The following is a 27,400-nucleotide window of genomic DNA, read 5'->3' on the forward strand; positions in this document are numbered from 1 at the left end:
AGTGTCTTCCGGGAGGAAGTGACGCATACCACGCGCGGCACTAGAGTGACGCTGCGGCCCAGGGACCTCCGCGCAAGGCTGGGCGTTTTCATTCAATCCTTCAAAACCACTGTCCTTACTGAGCATTCTAGGTGCGGAGTTCGCAGCTTTGCAGTGAGAACAGATACAGTTCCTCTCCTTGTAGGAACTATTTAATCAAGTAATCATTCAATCAAATGCAAAAGTGCGGCCGTGGATGTGAAGGAAAAGAAGGCAAGAACTTACAGGAAAATTTGATTTAAAGAGGTTGGGGAAGGTCGTCCTAAGGATCTGAGACTTCATCTGAGGTCTGAAGGGTAATTATGAGTTAAATAGTGGAAATCGGAGAGAAAATGAGAGGGACGCCCGGTACGGATGGGAACAGTGTTTACAAAAGCCCTCTAGTGGATTACAGGAGTAGGTCTGGTGTGGGAACTGAAAGAATGCCAGTGTTGATGGACCACAGAAAGCCTGAAGGAAACCTAGTGATCCTGGGAGGCGGACTAGATCATAGGATCCAGGATCTGATATTTTAAGAACAGTGGAAAACCACTGGAGGGTGTTAAGCAGGAGGGGCAGGGAAGCCCATATGAACTGTAGATTCGTACGTTGTAATACATAGTACAGCAAAATCCTATGTACTCTTTACCCAGTTTCTTCCAGTGGTAACATCTTGTAGAACTGTATTACAATATCACAACCGGAATGTTGATCTTGATGGTCAAGATACAGAACATTTCCATGCTTCCAGGAGCCCTCATTTGCCCTTTTATAGCTACACCCACTTCCCTTGGCAACTACTAATCCTCCATTTCTGTAACTTTTTTTCCTTTTGAGAATGTTGTATAAATGGAATCATACAGTACCTAACCTTTTTACTGTTTTCGCTTAGCATAATCCTTTAGAGATACATCCAAGTTCTTGTATCCATGTTCCTTTTTATTTCAATAAAGTTGTGCAAAATAAAAAGTTGTGGATAAAATGAGACCATACTTTGTGTAGTCAGTTACCTACTAAAGGATATTTGAGTTGTTTCCATTTGGGGACTACCATGAATAAAGTTACTATACACATATCTATACACGTTTTTGTGTGAACACAAACTATCATATCTCTGGAAAAAATGTCTAGAAGTGTAATTGCAGGGTCATAAGCCAGTTACATGTTTTGTTTTTAAAGAAATTGCCACATTGTTTTCCAGAGTAGCTGCACCATTTTACATTCCCACTAGCAATACATGAATCATCCAGTTTCTCTGCACTCTCATCAGCATTTTGTGTAGTTACTATTTTTTTTATTTTAGACAACCTGATAGGTAGATATTTCATTGTGGTTTTAATTTCCACTCCTTTAATGGCTACTTTATGTCAAGTATCTTTTCATATGCTCATTTGCCATCTGTATACCTTCATTGAAATGTCTGGTCGTGTCTTTTGCCCAATTCCTAATTGGATTTTTTACTGGTGAAATTTGAGAATTCTTTATATATTCTAGATACTATTCCTTTATATGTGGCTTGCAAATATTTTTTTCCCCAGTTTGTAGCTTGCCCTTTCATCCTAACATGTTTGTTTTGTTTTTTCAGAGCAAACATTCTTAATTTTGATGAAGTCCAACTTACCCATTTTTCCTCTTAGGCTTTTGGAGTCAAGTCTAAGAACTCATAGCCCTAGATCCTGAAATCTTCTCTCTTGTGCTTTTTCTGAAAGTTCTCTAGGTTTACATTTAAGTCTGTGATCCATTTGGGGTTGATTTTTGTGTCAGATATCAAAACTTAGTTTGAGGCCCCTCACCTCACCCCTTTGGGTATCCAATTGCTCCAGTGTCACATGATTAGAACTTCACAGTTGTAAAGTGATGGATGATCCCTTGGGTAAGACTCCAGCTCTGTACCATGAGAAGAACCAATATGAACCTGACTTCACTTCCCAAGGGACCTCTAATATTTCTCAGAAACTTTGTAATGTAACATTCTACATATTTACTTGTATCTTATGTATTCAGTAATATGTAATACTGTACATGATATTTGAAGTCTTCACTTTTCATCTTAAAATTTATTAGGTAAAGTATGGATATACCTTTATATTTTCTAGATGGATGTTGTTCAGTCGCTAAGTCGTGTCTGACTGTACAATCCCACAGAGTGTAGCAGGCCAGGCTCCTCTTTCCTCCACTACCAGAGTTTGCTCAAATTCATGCCCTTGAGTCTGTGATGCTAACTAACTCATCCTTCGCCACCAATGGTAACTCAGTTGTCAATACCATTTATTGAATCTTCTTTTTCTAATTTGAAATATCACCTTTTTCAACACTAAGTAAGTAAGAGTTAGTCGCTCAGTCATGCCCGACTCTTTGGGACCCCATGGACTGCAGCCCACCAGGCTCCTCTGTTCATGAGTTTTTCCAGGCAAGGATACTAGAGTGGGTTGCCATTTCCTTCTCCAGGGGATCTTCCCAACTAGGAATCGAACCCGGGTCTCCTGTACTGTAGGCAGATTCTTTACCAAATGAGCTACAAGGGAAGCCCTTTTCAACACTAAATTCCCATATATGTTTAGGACTTATTTCTGTACTTTTACCTTCTTTTCCACTGGTCTGTCCATTCATGCACTGGTAGACTTAGATATTTAAAGGTTTATAGTATTTTTAAAATAGAAGGTGCAATCCCTCCTCATTCTTCTTTCATTTGTTGGTTAGGTCCAGAGGCTTCAGAATCAGTCTGCCTGGGGTTAATCCTGGCTGTTACTTAGTAGTTGTGTGACCTTGGTAAAGCTATCTAACTACTCTGGGCTCAAATTTCTTCATCTAGAAGGGCTGATAAGAGTCGTACTTCACAGGGTTGTTGCATTAAATGCACAGAGTGACACAGAGTAAGCACTATGTGCATTATCATTTTACTTGTTTACCATTCTTGCTTATTTTTCCATATGAACTTTAGAATCCATTTGCCTAATTGCATTTAAAATTTTATTGGCATTTTATTGGAATATTAAATTTATAAATTAGCATAGGGATGACAGACACCCTTTTCATGTTGAGTTTTCCCATTGAAGAACAGGGGATCCCACTTTTCATTGGTGGTGGCTTAGTCACCAAATCATGTCCAACTCTTGTGACCCCATTGACTATAGCCCACCAGGCTCCTCTCCATGGGATTTTCCAGGCAAGAGTACTGGAGTGGGTTACCATTTCCTTCTCCGCTTTTCATTAGATTTGCAAAAATACCTACCCATCCACTCTTCCACTTACATTGCTATCATCTGAATCCAATCCATCATGAACTAGTAATAGCCCTGAGTGACCCTGATTTAACCACTGATCCTTTTGGGATCAAGGGTTTGGGACCCCTGGGCCATGGACCAGTACTGGTCTATGGCCTATTAGGAACTGGCCACACAGCATGTGAGTGGCAGGCTAGCCAGCAAAGCTTCATCTGTATTTAGAGCCACTCCCCATTGTTCACATTACCGCCTGAGTGCTGCCTCCTGTCAGATCAGCAGTGGCATAATAAATTTAATGCACTTGAATCATCCCCAAACCATCCCCCTTTCCCTGGTCTGTGAAAATATTGAGGAAACTGGTCCTTGGTGCAAAAAAAGGTTGGAGACCACTGCTCTACAGTCTGGTCTCTTATACCACAGCCAGAGTGGTCTTTTAAAACTCAGAATCAAAACCTGGAATGGAACTGGAAACAGGAGGATCACCTTGTAGTTTACTGTGGAGGAGATGTGGGTTCAAGGGAGTTGTGTTTTATATGTTGATAAGAATTGACCCAGGCCAGGAGCAGTGGTGGTGGTCTGGCTGTGGGCTGGAAGCTGGCATCTGGCTCCTGGTAAGCAGGACACCGCGCAGTGCCCACCACTCTCCCTGGAATCATGGAGATCGGCACAGAGATCAGCCGTACGATCCCAAGTGCCGTTAAGGGGAAATTGCAAGAATTAGGAGCTTACATTGATTGATTTTCCCCTTATATTTGTACTTCTCTTGAACTGAGAATATTTTTTTATACTTGAAACAAATGTCTGATAGTACTTCTGAAATGAAACTTCATGCCTATATAGAAATATTATGAATATTTAAGATGAAGAACTTCCTGATTACATTATGGTGATAGTGACGAACAAGAAAAGTCAGGACCAAATGACAGAGGACCTGTCCCTGTTTAAGGGAACAACACAATTTGACTCACTGTATGGCTTCATGGGGTATTATATAAACTTAGTTCTGTAACAACCGACCCCTCTAGTCTGAAGTCTTCTGATACCAACCTCTTTGATGGTAACATACCTTCAAACAAGAGCAGTTTCAGTCGAGGAGATTAGAGAAGGCACGAAGCTGCAGGGCCACCTCTTGCAGTTTCTAGCACTAGACCTGAAAAAAGAGAATCTAGAGTTTCTACAAGTTCACAGGAGCAGAAAGCCACTAATGTCGGACAGATTTATAATAACGGAGCTGCAACCTGACCAATGTCAACAGTGAAACCTTTGAGGGAGCTAGCACCCTTTGAAGACGTGATTGATATTAAGCCAGAACCAGATGATCTCATTGATGAAGACCTCAATTTTGTGCAGGAGAAACCCTTATCTCAGAAAAAAACTACAGAGACACTTATATATGGTTCTTCTTGCCCTTCTATTGAAATTTATCGACCACCTGCAAGTCGAAAGCAGACAGTGGTGCTCATTTAAACAGGCTGCAATTTCAACAGCAGAAAAACAGTATTCATGCTGCCAAGCAACTTGATATTCAGAGTAGCCAGGTGTATGAAACAGGACGTTTGTGTGAACCAGAAGTGCTTAACAGCTTAGAAGAGACTTATGGTCCTTTCCTCAGGAACAACTCAGAAAAGATGAGTATTGAGGAAGAAAACTTTCAGAAGAGAAAGTTGCCTGGGTAAGTTCAGTTGTTAAAGTAAAAAATTTCAGTCATGATGGAGAAGAGGAGGAGGAAGATGAGGATTGTGGGTCCCCTACTGGAAGCATCTCCAGCAGTGTGTTAGTGCCAGCAAAACCTGAACGGAGACCCTCACTTCCACCTTCTAAACAAGCTAACAAGAATCTAATTTTGAAGGCTCTATCCGAAGCTCAAGAATCTGTAACAAAAACAACTAACTATTCTACAGTCTCGCAGAAACGGACACTTTCAGTTGCTCCCAGAACTTGAACTCAAGAAGAATTGCTAGCAGAAATGGTCCAGGGACAAGGCAGCGTCCCCAGAATAAGCTCTCCCATTGAAGAGGAAGCAAAAGGAGATAATATATACAAAAGTCAAGGAACTCAACAGAGGCAGTTGTAACCCCTATTGCAAATTAAGCCCATGATGGCAGAAACTCTGCACATCAGTCGATTACTATGACATGGAATCCATGGTACAAGCAGACGCAAGACCATTTATTCTGAAGAAGTCAAAGCTATCTGAGGAACTAGTATTGGCACCAAACCAGGAGTTGGGGATGAAGACTGCAGATACTCTTTGGGTATGGACACCTTATGCAAACATGAGATCTTGTACAACCAGATAAACCTTCAAGTCCCGAGTTTATAGTGACACTGGATGGTGTTCCCAGCAACCCTAACCCTAACCCACCCCCCCACCCCAGGATACATGTCAGATCAAGAGGATGACATGTGCTTTTAAGGAATGAGACCCACACACCACCTTGCAGCTTCGTATGAGGGACTCGCAGGTCTCCTCCACCCATAGCAGTTATACTTGCTGAGCAGGCTTGAGGACCCAGATGGTAGCTTTTCAAATGTTGAGATGAGTGAACTGAGCCTGGCAGAGAAACCAGAAAAGCTGTTGGAGCACTGCAAGTACTGGCCTGCCTGCAAAAATGGGGACGAGCATGCTTACCATCACTGGGTCACCTTGCAAAGCCTTTCCTGATTGTAAATTTGCTGAGAAGTGTCTGTTCATCCAAATTGTAAGTATGATACAAAATGTACTAAACCAGACAGTCCCTTCACTCACATGAGCCAAGTAACCCCAGGACTGCCTCCAAAACCAGTTAGAACACCAGCACCACCTTCCAGTAGTCAGCTCCACTGTTACTTCCCAGCTTGTAAGAAAATGGAATGTCCCTTTTATCATCCGAAACACTGTAGATTGAACACTCAGTGTACCAGACCTGACTGTAGGTTTTATCATCCGACCATTACTGTACCACCATGACATGCCTTGAAATGGATTCGACCTCAGACCAGTGAATGACACCCAGTCCTACCTGACAGAAGACTGTGGAGTTTGAAAGTTTCCATCTACTGATGAAAGACATTGTACAGAATTTGTCAAATCTTTGAAACTTGGAATATATTGCTTTCATAATATGAAGTTTATTGCCTATCTGAAGTGTCTAATTTTTCAAGTTTGTAAGTTTATTAAGTGATTTTAACATTGGGTCTTTTTTTGTTGTTTTGACTATGGAAAGACAATTTAAGGAAAAGCTGGATTCTATTAAAACATTTGAGACGTGTTTATAAAAAAAATCGATCCAATTGACATATATACCCTACTGTATATAAAATTGATAATAAGAACCTACCGCATAGGACAGGGAACTCTATTCAATGAGCTATAATAGCGTATATAAGAAAAGGATCTAAAACAGAGTGGATATATGTATAGTATGTCCCCTACATATGAACGAGTTCCATTCTGAGAATGCATTCATAAGTCCAACAAGCTAGTGTAAGTACCCAACTAACAAAATCAGCTATATAGTACTGTACTGAATAGGTTTATGTTACTTTTCACACAAATACATTAAAAACAAACACAAAAAATAAAGAAAACATTTTTAATCTTACAGTGCAGTACTTTGAAAATACAACAGCTGGCACACAGGGGCTGGCATCAGTGGACAGGCAAAAAGAGTTACTGACTGGTAGAGGGAGAGGAGGTGTGAGATAGTAGAGCTGAAGGATTGTCAGCAACTGGAGTCAGAGGGTGAGCTGCAATCGCACTCATGCCTGACTCTGATGGCACAGGTCCTGGTTCCTTGATGGATTCAATTCTATCCACCCTCTGGAAAAACAATCCAGTGATGTCTGGGTAGTAGCTCTTTCTCTCTCGCCATAGATGACACGGTAGCATGGATTAATTTCTGAACGGCTGCTGCGAACTTTGTGTACCGTTCTACGTTCAGGTTCCATGCCTCAAAAACAGTACCTCCTCAAATAAAGAAAACCTCCTTGCCATTTCCCGTATCATCAATCTCTTGGGTTCTTCAGTTACTTCTTTTCTCTGGACCCCAATTACTGATGGGTCTTCATTAGCAAGCGTGTGTTTCACAGCAAGTTCAATGAAGATGCCCCCTTGCAGATCTAGATCCAATTTCTTGCTGAGGGACCACTAAGTTGCTGAAGACATATTTGGACTCCTCATCCACCTTCTCAAACCCATGGAAATCATGAACACACAGCCAGCAAAGGTACTTTCAAACCATTCATGGTGATAGCTGTAACCTCACAACAAGCAGTCAGTTTTTTATGTCTTGTAGAAGTGACAGTCCTTCCAAAACTGTCTCAAAGTTGTTCCTGATTCACTGCCTGATGACAAATGTGACATAAATATTTCTTCAAAGTTGCTGTAACCCCCTGGCCCATAGACTGGATGAGCAATGTAGTGTTCGGTAGCAGATGCACAACTTTGACATTGGGGTGAAAGTCACCCACAAATGGGAGATGGCCTGGAGCACTGGTGAGTAGCAAAACAATGAGTGAGATGTCCTTCTCCAAGCAACATTTCTCTAGGTCTGGGATAAAATGGTGTTAAAGCCACCTGGAAAATGGCCTGTGTGATCCAGGCTTTGACATTACTCTTCCACGTAACAGGAAGAGGACCCTTGGCTACGGTTTTAACGGCTCTTGGGTTCTCTGAATAACAAACTAAGGCAGACTTCAGTTTCATATGCCCGGAAGCACTGTCACCAGAGTTAGCCTATCCTTTCCTACTTTATTGCCAGGCAGCAACTTTCCCTCTTTACTGATGTAACTTTGGTCTGCCACCCTCTTCCAGTACAGTCCTGTCTCATCCACATTAAAAATCTGCTTGGGTAAGTGTGCACCTTCAGCCATAACTTCCCAAAATGTTTCAGGAAATTTCCAGGCAGCTACCATACCTGTAGTTGCTGCCTCACCACTTGCTTTTACATTGTGAAGGTCGGCTCCAGTCTTGATTCTGGAAACACAATCCAATTCTCTGTTTCTTCTTCAAGTCCTCATAAGGGCTTTTAGCTTTCTCTTGAATCAGCATTAAGCTGAGCAGGACTTGACGCTGATGCTGATCCTGTTTCTCCATCTCCTCCATCACTTTCCCACATTTCTTTGATATTATCAGCACAGACTTCATGTTTCATGATCTCATCCTTGTTCTTTAGAATTGTGCCAGTGGTTGAACAGTTTATATCATAAGAATGAGCGACATCTACCATCTTTTCGCCTCCCTCTGCTCTCCCGATGATTTTCACTTTTCTTTCTTTCCATCATTATCGTTTGGCACTTCACAGAAGTACCAGCTACTTTTTACCGCTTTTATGGCTGCTTCTGCACATCCTGGGCTTGAAATAAAGATACTATACTACTGTACTATACACAGTGCTGTACAGTACACAAAAGCACCACTTGTACAAGATGCACACACATGACAAGGTACGCCAGACACATGAACTAACTTTTGTAACTGGACATGTGAACGCATGTTTACATTTTTGAAAGTTTGCAACTTGAAGGTTCATATGTTGAGGACTTACTGTATAACTGATTCACCTTGCTGTACACCTGAAACTACACTGTAAATCAACTATACTCCAATTAAAAAAAAAAAGAATTTATCAGACGGAAGGAAAGCAATGAGGTAGGAGATATAGGGCAAGCACTGGAGAAATGTTTGCAAGTAGATCTCTAGTTATGTCTCCTCCAATTTACCACAGAACCTTCCCAACAATCTGAAACATGTATCTAGTGATGTTCAATTCTCATGCTTAAAATCCTTTTAATAACTCTCCATTACTTTCTGCATAAAATTACAACTTGACCTGGCATATTCTGTATTTTTAAAAAACGTTTGGAGCAGGTAATGGGCTCCCTTCATAATAACGTGGAGAAACTGAGTTTTGATAAAAGGGATTCTTCAGCTGTAACTGGAGAGAAAGGTTGGGTGTTAAAGCAGATAGATTTATAGATTTGATGGTGGGAAGATGAGTTCCATCTTGTGATGGTTCTTCAATGAAAGGCCAAGAAAGATGGAGAGGGGAGAGAATAAATCAAACAGTCATCTCAGAGGAGTAACATGTAGTCATACATGTTGGCTATTTCTCAACTCCTAAAGCTCCCTGGTTGTTTCACATTTCTGAGACTTTAATTTTCATGATTCCTTTCTGGCAAATTCCTACTTGTTTTTCCAGATTTTCCAGAAAGGAATATCAAAATTAAAATCTCTGAAATGTGAAACCAGGGAGCTTTAGGAGTTGAGAAATAGGCAATAAGTATGTCTGAGATTACTGTATAGTATATTCCCAGCTGGTACCTACCTCACTTCCATTATTATAATACACTGACATTTGCATTTGCTTTCCCTAATAGACTAAGCTTCTTTGAAAACTTGGCATGTACTACTAGTGTGGGGCCCATGCAGGATCACGTTTAATGGTAAACATTAATCAATGTTTAACATAAACAGACTTTTTGTTGGTAGAATCCACAACTAGGAGTATTAAAGGAATACCAAAGTACGAAGGGTTAACCAGTCTCTAGAATAAACCAGCTCGTGATACCTGTGTCCTTCTTAAAATGGCACTGCATTATGGACACACCACAACAAGGGCTTTCATTTAATCCTTTTGTTTTATTCAAATGCCAAAACAAGTTTCAAGATACAAATCGTAGTTGTGTTTAATTTAAAAACATCAATATGCTTTGTTAACAACTTTCAAAACCAAATGTAAGTTGTTATGACTAAAACGTCTCCCAGTCCATTTCTGGAGGACTAACTTCAATACATTTAATAGCTACTCCAATTTTCACTCTACAAAAAGGAAAATGATGAGCCTGTAAGAAAAAGATAATAAACAGTTATGATATGAAACCCTTCCTGAGAAGAACGTTAACCATTACTAGGGAGACCAAGGATACCAGTTTCTGTTCCATACTATTGCAACCAGGCTTAAACACTTTGCAGAAGTGCATTTCTGGTCCTACCCCAGCCATAAATAGGTATCTCTTATTACATCACAGAAAACCCAACTCCATCAACAAGATTTAGAATTTGCTAATAGTTTAAGGTTCTTTCCCTAAGAAAAGGGGTAGGATGTAGTTAAAAGGAAAACTCAAGCATTTATAAACCAAAAATTGAAAACAAAGGTTTAAAGGTACTCTGATTTAAACAATTTCCAATAAGGCTGAAGTGAAGGAAGAATATAGAAACTTGTATCAATATAAAGGGAAAGAAAAAAATTTTAAAGGTATCCAAGTATTTTAATATTATGGCATCAAATGAAATAATTTTCATTAAGCCCCCCAAACCTCCCCCACTGTTTCTACATAATGAAAATTAATAACTTATATTTTAGTATGAACACATTCACTTTTGCTGATAGTAAAGCATAGATTTTCTTTAATGTTCCATGAAGCCAAAGAATTAGACAAATATTCAGCACCAGAAAACAAAAAACTAGTATTTTAGGTAAGTGTACAATATTAGGATATTTTATTTAGCTCAGCATATGGCTGTTATGACTGACGCTGCATGCGACTTTTAGAATTAGATGTAGTCTTTCTCTAAAGATTTAAGGCAGACTTTTAATTTCATCTGCTCACTCATGGTACTAAAATGGATCAAAGACGGCAAATAAATCAGACAAGTTAGCAGGAGAATGGTCTTTTCTTAATAGTACCAACGGGAAGTCAGTGTCGTGCATCAGTGGATAAGACTAAGAACACAGCTAAACAAATCATCAAAGTATGGCTCTTCAGGGTACTTTTTCCATGAAATCTTTAACTACTTGGAAACTTCCGTTCCAATTTTTAAGATGGATAAAATTCTAACATTTTTCAGGAAACAAACATGAGTAGACAAAGTCAAGCTAAAGAATGGAATCCCAACTTCAATTTTAAAGAATTTATTTTCCCATTTGTAGAGTAACATTATTGTAAAATCCACAGTTATTGCAACACCTGCATTGCTTAAAAGAACTCCTAAGATTTTTTTTTTAAGTATATTTTTTAAAAACCGAAACAAAATAATGTACATATTCTCTCGGAACATTGTGTCATTAAAGTCCATGTAATGTCAGTCTGTATAAATCAATGTGATGTTACATAATATACATGATCTGATTTTTATCCTAAAAGCTTCTGACCATGTATATGATATCCAAGATAGATCCAATGCTTTTAATGTCAGACTGCAGAGACAGTTATGATCCTAAACAAAAGAAGGACACCTTTATATACACAACGGAAGTCTGACAGTTTAGCTGTTTGCAGCATCTGCTTGACGAGGCCATCCTTCTTCTTCAACTCCAGAGTCATACTCCTCTTCCGAGGATTCTTTGGTTGGAGCCCTATAATGAAAAGTCATCAGTGTTTTTATGTTTTTAGTAAGAATTAGGGGTAAATACAACTTCTCAAAAAATAAATAATAAATTAATCCACCTAGCTAGAAAAGCTGCACAAAGAAAGAAAATATTAAGAACACTTCTAATATTGCTCTAAAGATTGCTTAATGGTAAAATATGAGAAACATTTCGAGCACACAACCAAAAACTATAAGAAATTTCCCAATTTTTTTTAACTGAAACAAATCAACAACCAGGCTTCAACAGTGAAGGCCTTTTCTCCAGCAAAAGAAGTAGAATCTATTATTTTAACTAAAATACTTGACATTTAGTATGTCAATGGAAAGAAGTTGAAAGCTTCTGATCAAACCAATATGAATCAAATTAGCCAAAATTATGATTAGACCACAATTCTTTTGTATACTAATAGTAAACAAAATGAGAGATTATACCTCTTTGAATAAGTAAAGGTTGTTCAAAACCAATCAACTGCCTCATAAGTTACCTTAGAAGCATAAAATGTAACATACCTGTGACAAAAGCCTATTTTTTGTGTAGGTAACATTCATGTCAAGCACTGCTTAATAAATATTTATTGAATAGACTGGGGTCAGTAAATGACAGCCTGCCGGCCAAATAAAGTCTGTCATTTGTTTCTGTAAATATTTATTTGAACACAGACATGGATCATTCATTTATGGACTGAACTATCATGCTGTAAGGGTAGAGTAGCTACAATACAAACTGTACGGCCCCAAGTGTTAAAAACAGCCCTGTACTGGACAGTTCACTGACCCCTAGAATAGTTAAATACAAGCAATCAAAGATATGTCAAATTTGTCAAGTGATAAGATACAACTAAGAGGAAAATTATGTCAGCCAAGTTTTGGTCTTATGAAAGACATGAAACAAGTAATAAATAAATTATAGAATTAGAAGCAAAGTTTATTTAAATCTTTTCATTTAGATTACTTTATGTCTTTTTTGATACTTCTCTTAGGAGAAAAAAGTGGAGGCTAGTTTTGAAGATCAATTTCCAAGAAGACTCAAAATATCATTTTATAAACCAAAATTAGAAAATTTTTCTACAGAATATTTGATAACTGATTCCTTTATGAATATAAAGATTTTCACACAACTGTATGACTGACCAATAAACCATAGCAATAAAGAATGATCTTAAGTTTTAGACCTGTTTTAGTTTGACAATACACTTTACCGGATGTATCCTGGTTCCTTCTTTCCTTCTACTACTTCTTTGTCAACCTCCACGCATACAATATCAGAATTAGGGACTTCGAACATTGGTTCTAGTAACAGCTTTTCCTAAAGAGTAAAAAAGTAATGAATTACATGGAAAACTGAGGTTACATACAAAATACTTGTATTCTATAGGTTATCAATCAAATTCATCAACTCAAGAAATATTATGGAGTCCCTATGATGCATCAAGAACTGAATTTTGAAAAGTCAATGTAAAAGCTTTCATATTCTTCATATTAAAACAACTTCTAACTAAATTTGGACAGAAGTCATTCTATAAGGGAAAGCTTCTTCTGCAGTTCTGCCTACTTAGGTCACCTTTTGCACCTACAAAGATTGTACTTTCACTTTGCATGTGATCAGATGTTACTCAAGAAGATTTCTGACATACTTTATCACCAAAGGAGGTCAACTGGTAGTCCTTAATTTTAAAATGACTTAATCTTAAATCATCTATACCAAGCTATGACTTCAATTATGCTTTTGTCTCAACTGCTGCAGTGGATCTAAAGTAATTTACTAAAGAAAACTAGTTTTACCTATGCGTAGCAGCTGGATTGGAGAAGACAATGGCACCCCACTCCAGTACTCTTGCCTGGAAAATCCCATGGACAAAGGAGCCTGGTGGGCTGCAGTCTATGGGGTCGCTAAGAGTCAGACACGACTGAGTGACTTCACTTTCACTTTTCACTTTCATGCATTAGAGAAGGAAATAGCAACCCACTCCAGTGTTCTTGCCTGGAGAATCCCAGGGATGGGGGAGCCTGGTGGGCTGCCATCTATGGAGTCACACAGAGTCGGACATGACTGAAGCGACTTAGCAGCAGCAGCAGCTGAATTATGTTCCATCTTAAGGAAAATACTGGTTGAATACATCAAATTTTCTAAAAATGTCAACTATATTACTTTTTCTTCTAGTTTGCTGCTGCTGCTGCTAAGTCACTTCAGTCGTGTCCGACTCTGTGCGACCCCACAGACGGCATCCCACCAGGCTTCCCCGTCCCTGGGATTCTCCAGGCAAGAACACTGGAGTGGGTTGCCATTTCCTTCTCCAATGCATGAAAGTGAAAAGTGAAAGTGAAGTCGCTCAGTCGTGTCCAACTCTTAGCAACCCCATGGACTGCAGCCTTCTTCTAGTTTACATGTTTATAAATCTGTCACAGCACCTGAAGTTGACATCTTTATTAAAGTATTATCGCAAATTGTGACAGATGTGTAGTTCTGTTCAAAAAGTCCTACTTAGATGAGAGAAGTAATACTTAGCAGTGAAATCCTCAGAGAACAGACCACGTGCTTGCTTTTGCAGCATGTAGGGAAACAGTAACCCACTGTACAGCCACACCAGGGAAGGGAAAGACCTTTAAGAAAGAGGGTGGCTGAAAAGTAGGCTGGGTCTCCAGGACTTGTAACAAAATTAAAATAGTGAGTTCATACTATACTGAATAATTTAGAAATAAAATGTTATAATATCTACAATTTAATTTCAAACATAAAACAACAATGAGAATTTCAATGGTTCTGAGGAGCCACTCTGGAGCTTAGTCAAAAGGTCTGTGTAGGGTTTTCTAAAAACCTCCTTCCCATGATCCTGATTTCCTCTATTTCATTAATCACATTAAGTGTATGTCCTTTGTTGCAAACACCTTGAAGTTCCATTTTAGAAAGAAGAAAAGGGACTTCCCTGGCAGTCCAGTGCTTCCACTGGAAGGGTTCAAACACTGGTTGGGAAACAAAGATTCTGCATGCTGCACAGTGTGGCCAAAATATACAAGAAAAAAAATCACAAAAAATATTAGACCAAATTTCTGGATGTATTTCCAAAGGAAAAACAGGGAGGTTTAATATTATTAAAATTCAGACCAAGAAATAATCTAGTTTTTGTAAATTTATGCCAACTCACCATAATGGACCGGAGGCCTCGTGCACCTGTTTTTCGTTCTAGTGCTAATCTGGCTATAGCTTTTAAAGCATCTTCAGTAACATTCAGTTCACACTACAAATACATTCAAAAGAAATAATTCAGATAATATTTGATGATGACATTTTCCCAATAAAATCATGCAGTATTTGATCTATTACCTATTACTGCCTATCACAATTATTGGTCTTTTTATAACAAGAGGTGAATGCCCTGACTTTACAGGTAAAGAAATGTTCCATAGAGTTAAGTACACTGATTCACTAATACTTAAAAACACAGAATCTTGTGTCTTGACTGATCCTATCTCCTTTCAGACTCAAGTATTTTCAGATTGTAACTTAAGCTTCTGAAAAAATACTCATTTTAAAAAGTGTTACTAACCCTCTCATCCCATAGAACAAAGGTACAATTTTAGGACAAGTCTCTCTAAATTACCACAAATACAAAAAATTACTGAGAATTTAATATACCTCCCCCTAAAAAATAAGATCTTGGTACTAAAACACTTTTGATTATTAATTTCTACCTCCAGAAAATGTAAAACTTATACAAGGTAATTATCTCTCATGAGGCTTTAGAATCTTGCTTTCAAAAAGCACTTGTTTCTATGAATTAGCTTATGAGACAGTTAACAGCATGAATCAAAGTTTGTCCTTAGTTCCTGAAGAGGTTTTCTAAATTAACATGGATTTTCTAGGACTTTATTCAACATTTATTGAAGCCAGATGTGTTTAAATATTAGAAACTGAATGATGACCCAGACACCACCTTTACCCTCAAGAAACTGAAGCATATTGGATGGTGACAAATTAGCAAAATAGCATTTACAGCAGTGTTTGCACATGGTGCTAAGAGAACAATAAAAGTGGGGACATCTAAATAAGGCTAGGGGACCACTGAAGCATTTTAAGGAGGGGAGTAAAATAATTAGCTTTGGGTTTATTCATTCAATAAATATTTATTAAGCACTTAATATCTATTGGTTGAAACCTATGTTCAATAATTTTAAAAAGATCCATTCTGGATGTAAAGTGGGAGATGATATTTTGGCAGTGGTGGTCAGAGACAAACTTTAGGTAGGGAAACCCAATTAGGAAGCAAATGCATGGGTCAAGGTGAAGAATGATAAAGGAGACTGACTTGAGGTAGAAAGAGTGGCAATGGAGAGATGGAGACTAATGTTTTGTGACACTAAGTTCATAATACCCAAACATTTGCTATCTGATTGGATATATGGCTCCAAGTGTCTGACTGCAGAGAAGTAGATGTGAGAGCTAACTTTAGGAAAAAATATACCTAGTATGTCATAATGAAATGATTTAGAATATCAAGACTGAAAAGACAATTCTGTGTGCCTAGCTTGAGGGGTTAGCCGTAGGCTGGTAGCATAATTTCTCTCAATATCTATCCTTAGGCTTCAAGCTACAATGCTGACTTTAATTAAGAAAAAAAATTAAGCCAACTCCTAAGTGTCTAACACAATACAGCGTGCCTTCCCTGATTCCTAGATCCATATTTAGTGAGTAATAGGCTGGACTGTTCCTGCCAACAGAGTCTGCCTGCCAATGCAGGAGACACAGGCTCAATCCTTAGGCCTCGAAGATCCCCTGGAAGAGGAAATGGCAACCCACTCCATTATTCTTGCCTGGAAAATTCCATGGACAGAGGAGCCTGGCAGGCTACAGTCCACGGTGTGGCAAAGAGTCAGATACGACTGACCAACTGAGTACAGACGTGCACACACACAGACTGGTATTCCAGATGAGAAGTACTGCTTTTTAATTTGTTAGGCTAACATAAGCAGATTTTCCATAGCAAAAAATACACGTAAGTAAGTATAAAAAATAAAGATCTAACCTTATCCATGCTGAATAAGGCTTGGTACTGAGGAATAACAGCATTACGTGGCTCGGTTAGTATTTGTACAAGTGTTTTCTCATCTAGGCTATGCAAAGGAACTACCACAGGCAACCGTCCCACAAACTCAGGAATCATGCCAAACTCAATGAGATCTCTGGCTTCCACATGACGTAATAAACGATCTTTTTCTTCAATGTCTTGGTGAGTATTTGATTCTCCACTTCGATTGGCAAGGTCAGCAGCAGCTGCAGCCCTTCTACCTTTTCCCAGATTAGATGGTGTTCCAAATCCAAGATACTGCCAAAGAAAACACAGGTATTACAAATAACAGAATGAAGCTGCACTGTGTTCAGCATTCTGCATGCATTTCTCACATGATCTCTGCAACAGAAGAAAGTATTATCATTTATATTTTACAATGAATAAAAAAGGCTTAAAGAGGTTAAGTATCTTGACCAAGCGCTCATTTCTTCTAGTGGTTAACAACCAGGATTCAAACTTAGGTCTATCTGCCTTCAGAACTGAGAACCCAACCAACTCAGAAGAATGAATTCTAGTAAAAATAGGTAAGAACTGTGAAGGGAAGTCCCTTAGAACTCAGATTACGATATTGCAGGACACTTCCCAGACCTCTAGACTAGTATAACTTCCAAAATGTGCAAGAAAGTAGAGATAGTAATTATTTTGTAACCAAAGTCAGTTCTGTAATACTAACAGGAGTAGGGCCTATGGAACAAGCAGCCTTACAAGCAAATTATCCACAAGTGTCTTAAGTCATTGCTAAGCATTCTATTAAAATCATAATTTGAGGTTGCATACTATCAGATTATACGATGAGTTAGAACACTGTATGAGTTAGATTTTATAAAAGAGCATGTAAGGATGACATCAAACAAAAATGGTAACCTTGTTGCAAAAGGTTGTGTATCTACAATGTATGGACCTTGCTTTACTCAGTATAAAGAACTATACTCCAGGTAACTTTCACAGTTTGGTTTTGATATGTCATACAACTTTCGTCAAAAGTACAAGAGAAGTACATGATATATGAGAAAAGTCTAAGTTAATTAATTCTAAATATTCTGTGTATGTGGATAGTGACTCTCTCAGAAAGCAAAATGCTTTGCATTCAATAATATAAACATTAAAAAATTTTCTTTAGGATGTACCTTTCCTTTTTTAAAAAAATTATTTTTAATTGAAGGATAATTGCTATACAGGATTCTGTTGGTTTCTACCAAACATCAACATGACTCAGTCATAGGTTTACCCATGTCCCCTCCCACTTGAACATCCCTCCCACCTCCCTCCCCACACCACCAGGTTTTTACCGAGCCCTAGTACGAGCCCCTGAATCGCACAGCAAATTCCTACTGGCCGTCTATTTTCCAGTGGTAATGTATGTGTGCGTGTCACCCTCTGCATACAGCCCACCCCCTCCTTCCTCCCGCTGCAGCAGTGTCCATACGCCTGTCCTCAGCGTTTGTGTCTCCACTTCTGCCCTGCAGGCGTGCCATTGTTCAGGCGCCACGTCATGGCCAACTCTTTACAACCCCGTGGACTACAGCATGCCAGGCTTCCCTGTCCTTCACCATCTCCTGGAATTTGCCCAAGTTCATGTCCACTGAGTCAGTGATTCATCTTATCCTCTGTCGCTCTTTTCTCCTTCTACCTTCCACCTTTCCCAATGTCAGGGTCTTTTCCAATGAGTCTGCTGTTCGCATCAGGTGGCCCAAATACTGGAGCTTCAGCTTCAGCATCAGTCCTTCCAACAAATATTCAGGGTTGATTTCCTTTAGGATTGACTGGCTTGATCTCCTTACAGTCCAAAGGACTCTCAAGAGTCTTCTCCAGCACCATAATTTGAAGGCATCAATTCATTGGCACTCAGCCTTCTTTATGGCCCAACTCCAACATCGGTACATGACTACTGAAAAAATCATAGCTTTGACTACACAGAACTTGTTGGCAAAGTGATGTTTCTGCTTTTTAATACGCTGTCTAGGTTGGTCAAGCTTTTCTTCCAAGGAGCAAGCATCCTTTAATTTCATGGCTACAGTCACCATTCGCAGTGATTTTGGAGCCCGAGAAAATAAACTCTGTCTCCACTGTTTCCACATCTATTTGCCATGAAGTGATGAGACCGGATACCATGATCTTAGTTTTTTTAATACTGAGTTTTAAGCCAGCTTTTTCACTTTCCTCCTTCACTCACATCAAGAGGTTCTTTAGTTCCTCTTTAGTTCCTCTTCACTTTCTGCCATTAGAGTAGTATCATCCAACATATCTGAGGTTATTAATATCTTGATTCCAGCTTATTAACTCATCCAGCCCGGCATTTCGCATGATATGCTCTTCGTGTAAGTTAAATAAACAGGGTGACAATAAACAGCATTGTCATACTCCTTTCTCAATCCTGAGCCAGTCAGTTGTTCCATACAAGGTTCTAACTGTTGCATACAGGTTTCTGAGAAGGCAGGTAAGATGGTTCAGTATACCCATCTCTTCAAGAGTTTTCCAGTTTTTATGATCCACACAGTCAAAGGCTTTAGCGCAGTCAATGAAACAGAGGTAAATGCTTTTCTGGAATTCCCTTGCTTTTATGATCCAGTGAATGTTGGCAATTTGACCTCTGGTTTCTCTGCCTTTTCTAAATCCAGCTTGAAGATCTAAATATGCTCTCAGTTCACATAATGCTGAAGCCCAGCATGCAGGATTTTGAGCATGACCTTACTAGCATGGGAGATGCGTGCAACTGTCTGGTGGTTTAACATTCTTTAGTACTACCTTTCTTGGGAACTGGGATGAGGATGGACCTTTTCCAGTCCTGTGGCCACTGATGAGTTTTCCAAATGTGCTGACATATTGAGTGCAGAACTTTGAGAGTACCATCTTTTAGGATTTTAAATAGCTCTGCTGGAATTTCATCACCTCCACTAGCTTTGTTGGCAGCAGTGCTTTGTAAGGCCCACTTGACTATACACTCCAGGATATCTGGCTCTGAGTGAGTGACCACAGCAACACCATCATGGTTATCCGGGTCATTAAGATCTTTTTTGTACAGTTCTTCTGTGTATTCTTTCCATCTCTTCTTGAACTCTTCTGCTTCTATTACATCTTTACCTGTTTCTATCCTTTATTGTGCCTATCTTTGGATGAAATGTTCCTTTGATATTTCCAATTTTCTTAAATTTCTTAAATTTTCTTATCTCTAGTCTTTCCCCTTCAGCTATTTTTCCTCTATTTCTTTGCATTGTTCCTTGAAGAAGGCCTCTTGTCTCTCCTTGGTATTTTCTGGAACTCTGCATTTAGTTTGATGTACCTTTCCCTTTCTCCCTTGCTTTTTGCATCTCTTCTTTCTTCATCTATTTGTAAAGCCTCCTTAGACAACCACTTAGCTTTCTTTTTCTTTGGGATGGTTTTGTTTACTGTCTCCTGAACAGTATCACCAAGCTCTGTCCCTAGTTCCGCAGCCACTCTAGTTTACTAGATCTAATCCCTTGAATCTATGCATCACCTCCACTGTTATTCATAGGAGATTTAAGTTGTACCTGACTGGCCTATTGGTTTTCCCCTCTTTCTTTAGGTTAAGCTTGAATTTTGCAGAGAAGCTAATAATCTGAGCCACAGTCAGCTCCAAGTCTTGTTTTTGCTAACCGTATACAGTTTCTCCATCTTCAGTAACAAAGAATGTAATCAATCTGATTTTGGTATTGACCATTTGGTGATGTCCATATGTAAGGTTTATATATATTATAAAGCATTATTATAAAACACTGGGGAAATAAACCTGAAGACAGTCCTTATCCTAACTTAAAGGTGTTTATTTATAATGAGAACACATAAAAATATATATTAAAAAAAATTTATTTTGTATTGGGGTATAGCCAATTTTCAATGTTGTGATAGTTTAAGGGCAACAGCAAAGGGAGTCGGCCATACATATACATCTATCCATTCTCCCCCAAGCTCCCCTCACATCCAGGCTGGCACATAACACTGAGCAGAGTTGTGTGTGCTGTATAGTAGGGTCTTGTTGGTTATCCATTTTAAACATAGCAGTGTGTACATGTCCATCCAGATGACCCGCAGATTGACACCACCCTTATGGCAGAAAGTGAAGAACTAAAGAGCCTCTTGATGAAAGTGAAAGAGGAGAGTGAAAAAGCTAGCTTAAAACTCAACAATCCAAAAACAAAGATCATGGCAACCAGTGCCATCACTTCATGGCAAATAGATGGAGAAACAATGCAAACAGTGAGAGACTTTATTTTTCTTGGTCTCTAAATCACTGCAGATGGTGACTGCAGCCATGACATTAAAAGACACTTGCTCCTTGGAAGAAAAGCTATGAGCCACCTAGACAGCACATTAAAAAGCAAAGACTACTTTGCCGACAAAGGTCCATCTAGTCAAAGCTATGGTTTTTCCAGTAGTCATGTATGGATGTGAGAGTTGGACTATACAGAAAGCTCAGCGCTAAAGAATTGATGCTTTTGAACTGTGGTGTTGGAGAAGACTCTTGAGAGTCCCTTGGAATATAAGGAGATCAAACCAGTCAATCCTAAAGGAAATCAGTCCTGAATATTCATTGGAAGGACTGATGCTGAAGCTGAAACTCTAACACTTTGGCCACCTGATCCAAAGAACTCACTCACTGGAAAAGACCCTGATGCTGGGAAAGATTGAAGGCAAAAGGAGACAGGGATGACAGATGATGGCATGGTTGGATGGTATCACTGACTCGATGGACATGAGTTTGAGCAAGCTCCGGGAGTTGATGACGGACAGGGAAGTCTGGCATGCTTCAGTCCATGGGGTCACAAAGAGTCAGACACAACTGAGCAACTGAACTGAACACGCCCATCCCAAACTCCCTAACTATTCCTTACCCCCATCTTCCCCTCCGGTTCGTTCTGAGTCTGAGAACACATGAAGATATTAAAGCATCATGTGCAGGAAACCTCAGCAGTGGAAAGGAAGAAAAGAGGCACAATCTGGGGAGGGAGGGTAGGAGGTGACCAAGAAAGTCCTCACAGAGGAATTGACTCATCATTTAACAGAATCTTAAAGAATGAACACATATCTGCCAACTGAACTGAGGTAGGGGAAAACATGAGCAAAGGCAATAGGAGTAAAACTTAGGACTGCAAGCAGTTTCATATGGTCAGGATATAGGTATATTATTTAATACTATAAGCCTGGCTTTCAATGAGGTTTGATAAAAACAATAGCCAAATGGAAGTGTTTAATCCTTCATAAAATCACTGTTGTAGACTTTCATGTCCCTGTCTGCTTTTCATAAAAATCTATCTTTTAGAATCTTTGCCTTTCATGAAGAGATTATACCCTTCCTCTTTCAGAGAATAAAAACTAGCTCATGATTTCTCCCTAATTTCATTAAGAAGTTCAAAGATAAACAAACAGTGACTTAATTTCCACTGACTTGATATAAACCTTCTATCCATTTCTGATCTCTTTACTAATGTTACTTTTAACTGTTCTTTTCTACATGTTTCTAGTTTTAATTTTATTTGAAAGTATAAATTATAAATAAATATAAGAACAGGGTCCTTGCTTTTGGTTACAGAATTTCGAATATAAAGTTCTATCTCCCACCCTCCCCCATCTCTTTCATACCCACACACGTGCATGCACACATGAAGAAATAATTTCTTCTAATTTTTTTAGGCTAATTTGTGCAGAATTTCAAAAGCAAGAAAAATACAAATTGATTAATATTTAAAATAAAAATCTAACCTTATCCATGCTGAATAAGGTCTGATGCTGAGAAGTAACAGCACTACATGGCTCAGCTGGTAGCCTTACAAGAGGTTTCTCATCTAGGCTATGCAAAGGAATGACCACAGGCAACTGTTCCATTAGCAGAGCTATTTTTTTTTTTTACTACTACTAAACTGCTACTTTAGTAGCTACTAATACCAAACTAAAAAACTCAAGTAAACTGCTACTAAACATGTAAGGCCAAGAAGACAGAGCAGGCAATATACAAAAGAGGTGAAATATGATACATTCATTTAGGTATTATAGAAACCTAAACATACGATATAAAAGGTATCATTTGTGGCTATTATGTAAAACACAAAAGCATGGAAAATAGGCATGTTTTGGGGGTTCTTGCCACTATGCTGATATTATGTTTTATCATAAGTAGGTACTGGGCATGAACCTTGAGGCTATGAAAAAATAAATTCCCGCTAAAATCAAGGCTTATAAGAATGTTTAAGAAATATCTATAAACTAGGTGAGATCACAACCCTCCCTCAACCTCCAAACTCCTTTCCTCCACTTGTGATTGTCAGCAGTGATCTATGAAGACTCTATGGGCAGAGGCAATGGAAACAAGCTCTTTACTGGGAAAGAGAAATGAGTAGAAATTTTACTGATTTCGCAGTTACCTCAAATAATAAAAAAAACTCAGATGAATATAAAATCAAAATCATCAAGTCACACTTTAAAAATGCCGATATAAAGATGATATTTAGAAATCTTCCAAATCACTACTCTGAAATTTAAAAAATAACTAGGAATATATTTCTGGTATACTCTAAGAACACCTAACTGGCAGAAAGCAGATACAAGATTAGAAACTGAGGGTCTATCCTCTAACTTCAAATGCTCTCCTAGTAACCATTCAGAAAAACTTACCTTTTCATTTTTCCTCCTGCTGATGATTCTGTCCAAACCATTGAAAGCACCAGATGCAACAAACAGAATGTTTGTTGTATCCACTTGTACTGTTTCTCCACGTAGCTTACGGGAATTCTTTTCTGGAACATTGACTATCGTGCCTTCCAATAGTTTTAATAAGCCCTAAATAAAGAAAAAATGATTTATGGCATCATCTTATAAGTGTATTATTATACTTTAGATAATGGGATTCAATGGGGAAAATAATATGTGGGTATGGTCAATGAACATAACTGAAGAACACCTCCACATTCCTAAAACTAACATGAAAATCTAACATACTATCATATTTAATTATTCATAAATTTATTTGGAATAGTATAGGACTCCTGATGCATTTAGAAAACAATCAACTTCAGAGGTTGTTTCTGATGGTAAAGACATAATTCTAACATAAAGACAGAATTAGGACTCTATAAAATGCTATTTAACCACATGGGAACATTCAAAATTTGAAAATACTTGAAGCCTTGTCTTTATACTAAAATTCTACTCTACTTTTAGTGTTAAACTTTGAGAACAGTTGTATTTCGAAATGTCTTTACAAAAAAAACATTATCTAGCACATTTTATATGTGTGATTGGAGCTCTCTATGTCCTAGTCAAAAAACAAAAGCAATTTTCCTTACCCTGTAGTTTATGTCATAATTAGTTACCAAAAAAGTCAGGTTAATCAATAGATCATTATGACTTTAATTATGACTCTACAAGGAATAGAGCATTATTTTATCTTCTAACTAAGTGAAAAGAATAAAATACATGTACATAGTTCATTTATGCCTAGTTAGAACTTTCTTCAAGCATCCTTTACAAATGTTTAACTGGGTCTTTGTGGAATACGCCAACAAAAATTAAATTTCATTTACTTCTTTAAAATATCTTTAATTTCCTAACAAAGGTAATTTAGGTATTTAAAATCGCCAACAGGTTTCTCTTAGGATCTGAACTAAATAGTCTGGGGAGTTCAGAGTGGGAGAAATAAAACAGAATCTAATTGAATGTGAAACCAAACGTACAATATTTGGGAGGCTGATGTATTCCCTTCCTTTTAGTGGGCTTGAACAAAATATTCAACTGCTTACTTGCTGAACGCCTTCTCCACCTACATCCCGTAACTGATGAATGCCTGGCACACTGCCAATCTTATCTACTTCATCCAGAAAGACAATTCCTATAATTTAAGGAGGATTCTATTTATAATATGAAAACGATATATACAAGACAACCTAAGCTTTAAAAGGCTAGGTAGCTAGAGAGCAAGGTATTTAATCTTTAACACAACATATGCAATAGTTTAATATAATAAAAATATACTGCCAACTTTTCCACACATCATTTTGTGTAAACATTTTATAATTTATTCTTACATCATTTGGGTAAAAATAACACTTGGGTAAGATTACCAATTCTCTATGACTATTATAGTTAGCTATCCCACTAATGTTTTCAGGTTCTTTATTCTAAGAAGCAGAGATAGAGGTACAGGGTGAAAGCAAAAGGCTGGTACTAGCTAAACTTCAGCTTATTTTTTCCATCTATATTCTTATCCTAAAAGAATTTAGACAAGAAGCTGTCAAGCTCTTCGTGTCAACAAGGAGAGAGGATACAGAAGGAAAGGAGAAATGTAGCATCTAGGACACTCCCTAGGTAGATAAGTTAATATGTTGCTATATACATCTTGCACTCTCTTGCACTTGTCTTTTTCCCCTCCCCCAACTCATTTCAGCATCAGGAATCTGGAGGAAAGTTAGAACAGAATAGAATAAATAATTTGGCCTGTTTTCACTCTAGTAATATTGCCAACTTATGACAATAAGACAAAGCAAACTTTGTGGCCCTTAGTCAGTATGCTAGAAAACTTAAACATAGCTACTTTTATATAGTTATTGAATTTGACTCTTTGACTCAAAACAAAAAATATATTATCTCTTGCTATTAGACTGCTTCCTCAACAGACTGTATCTGAGGACAGACAAACTTGCTGAAACATACCTTGTTGTGCTTTTTCTACATTATAATTGGCATCTTGGAGCAGCTTGGCAATCACAGATTCAATATCTTCACCTACATATCCAGCCTGAGTCAAAGTGGTACAGTCACAGATAGCAAAAGGGACATCAAGGCATTTAGCTAGAGTTTGTGCCAGAAGAGTTTTACCTATAAACAGAAACAGTAACAACGGGCCTTAGGTTTTCTTCTTAAGAGTGAGAATCCCCCAGTCACAAGACACAGGTTACAGAGTCATTTATATTCTATTTTCTTAAATGAGTGGCAAATTTTTAAGTAAGTTTTTTACCTGACCCAGTTGGTCCAAGCAGCAAAATATTACTCTTTTCAAGTTTGATGTCATCGTGGGAAGAATCCAATACTTCACCTCCTCGTTTTTCCTGAGGTATTTGTTGATTTACCTGTTGCTGCACTGATGCTCCTAAAGCATTCCCATGTGGACTAATTCCAGCAATCTGAAGCAACTCTGAAAAAATGCCAAAGGTATTAGAGCTTCATTTGCTTTCACTTGAAAAAAATGCCCAATAAAACCTTACACCTAAAACCAATTACTTATTTAGAAAAAAATAATATTGACATTTTTTTGTCTTACCTAAAAGGGAAGGAAGCCTCAAATTATCTAATGACAAATATGTAATACATGATGATTATTCATAGAACCTCAAGCAAAGGAAAGTATTCTTTTTACCTTCCTTATTTATATAAACTTATATGAAGAATATCCTTTTACTGAAAAGAAGGCAGTTTAACAGAAGAAGAACAGTGTCAGGAGTCAGAAAGCTTCAGAAATTTGGTCCTTTCTTTGCCTCTGAGGAACTATATGATCCTGAGGTATATCATCATACACACTTTGTGTTTCTGTGCCCTAATCTATAAAATGGCTAACACCTTTTCTATCAATGTTAAACACATAACTGGAGGTTTAAGAACAAAATGCAATTGATTTGGAGGCACTCTGAAAGACAAAGGTATATGTACATATATTTGTACAAATGCAAAGAAACAGTGCTGTAGAGAAAGGGTAAAACACTGTACTGAGGAATAGAAAGCTTGGGTTCCAGTCTCAGCTCTATCACAGGAATACAGCAAGTCACTTGGCTTTACTGAGCCTGCTTCCTTAGGGAATTACACTACAATCTCTCCCACACTTAAAAATGATGCTGTGAGTCTACCAGAGAAACCAAGCATGGTAAGACTCATTATCCCTGGCCCTACCTGAATTTCTGATTTTACAGGATCTCAATTGGATCACTGCATTTCCTTTAGCAGACATACAAAAATTATATGGGAATTATAGTGCTGGTGAACTAAGACTTTATCAGCTGGATCCCTTTTTTAAAAAATCTTATTCTCACCCTCTCAGCTGAAGGAAAGAATCCCAATACTCTTTTGAACTAGCTAGATTTGTAAATATCCACATTGCTCCTGGCTCTCAGCATTTAAGGTACCTGGGCTCATATCATATGTCTATATTTTCTAGATTTAGTTGTAGCTTGTTTCTAAGAATATCAGTATTTTCCAATGCTTTATTATTTTAAGCAAACCAACAGACAGATGTTCAGCAAACATACTACTTAAATCCTGTTCCATCTGGCTGTCATTTTCAAACTATCTTTACATCACATCCTTTGGTAAAGGGTTATTCTCTTCACCAAAAATAATAGGCATTAAGTAAATATTTGAATTTAATTAAACTGTACCATTTGAGAGTTAATGGTCAGTGAATAATTCACAATGATATGCCTCATTGCAATTCACATTAGGTTAAAAAAAAAGGCAGTCTTCAGTTAGCTAGCTGTCCCCTACCAAACAAAAACAAAAAGAAAAACTTTTTTATTTCAGCAAAATCTAGTTAGGAATTGTGACAGTATAAGGAGGTGCTTGGCTGAAGAACAGGTCTGCCCAGTGGGGAAAAGATGATTTAGGTAACTTGAACAAAATTTTAAGAAGCATTTTACCTACAGTGGAATCACATGACATATATTCAACTTTATGATTTAAGTTTTTTAAAAAAGAGGAATCATTTAAATAGTACAGAACAAATGATGTTTGTCATTACATTT

At 38.0% G+C, this 27,400-nt stretch overlaps 1 protein-coding gene and 1 pseudogene across 2 annotated transcripts in view; one reads left to right on the plus strand and one right to left on the minus strand.

The window, feature by feature from the left end:
* Positions 1–4,455: 4,455 nt before the first annotated feature.
* On the plus strand, positions 4,456–6,231 carry LOC113899313 (annotated as a pseudogene).
* A 3,613-nt stretch (positions 6,232–9,844) lies between these two features.
* Positions 9,845–27,400, minus strand: part of CLPX (caseinolytic mitochondrial matrix peptidase chaperone subunit) — a 36,961-nt gene continuing 19,405 nt past the window's right edge. Inside the window, exons 7-14 of one of the 2 annotated variants that reach the window (XM_027552987.1) lie at positions 25,627–25,803; positions 25,323–25,487; positions 24,413–24,501; positions 23,289–23,453; positions 16,617–16,916; positions 14,739–14,831; positions 12,795–12,901; positions 9,845–11,581 (exon numbers count right to left, since the gene is read on the minus strand). In XM_027552987.1, coding sequence (XP_027408788.1) covers positions 11,491–11,581; positions 12,795–12,901; positions 14,739–14,831; positions 16,617–16,916; positions 23,289–23,453; positions 24,413–24,501; positions 25,323–25,487; positions 25,627–25,803 — 1,187 coding nt within the window. In that variant the 3' untranslated portion in view covers positions 9,845–11,490. The remainder of the gene's footprint in view (positions 11,582–12,794; positions 12,902–14,738; positions 14,832–16,616; positions 16,917–23,288; positions 23,454–24,412; positions 24,502–25,322; positions 25,488–25,626; positions 25,804–27,400) is intronic. The other variant, XM_027552988.1, reaches the window with a different exon arrangement.

Source organism: Bos indicus x Bos taurus, chromosome 10, assembly GCF_003369695.1.
Source record: "Bos indicus x Bos taurus breed Angus x Brahman F1 hybrid chromosome 10, Bos_hybrid_MaternalHap_v2.0, whole genome shotgun sequence".
In the NCBI taxonomy this organism is placed as follows: Eukaryota; Metazoa; Chordata; class Mammalia; order Artiodactyla; family Bovidae; genus Bos; species Bos indicus x Bos taurus.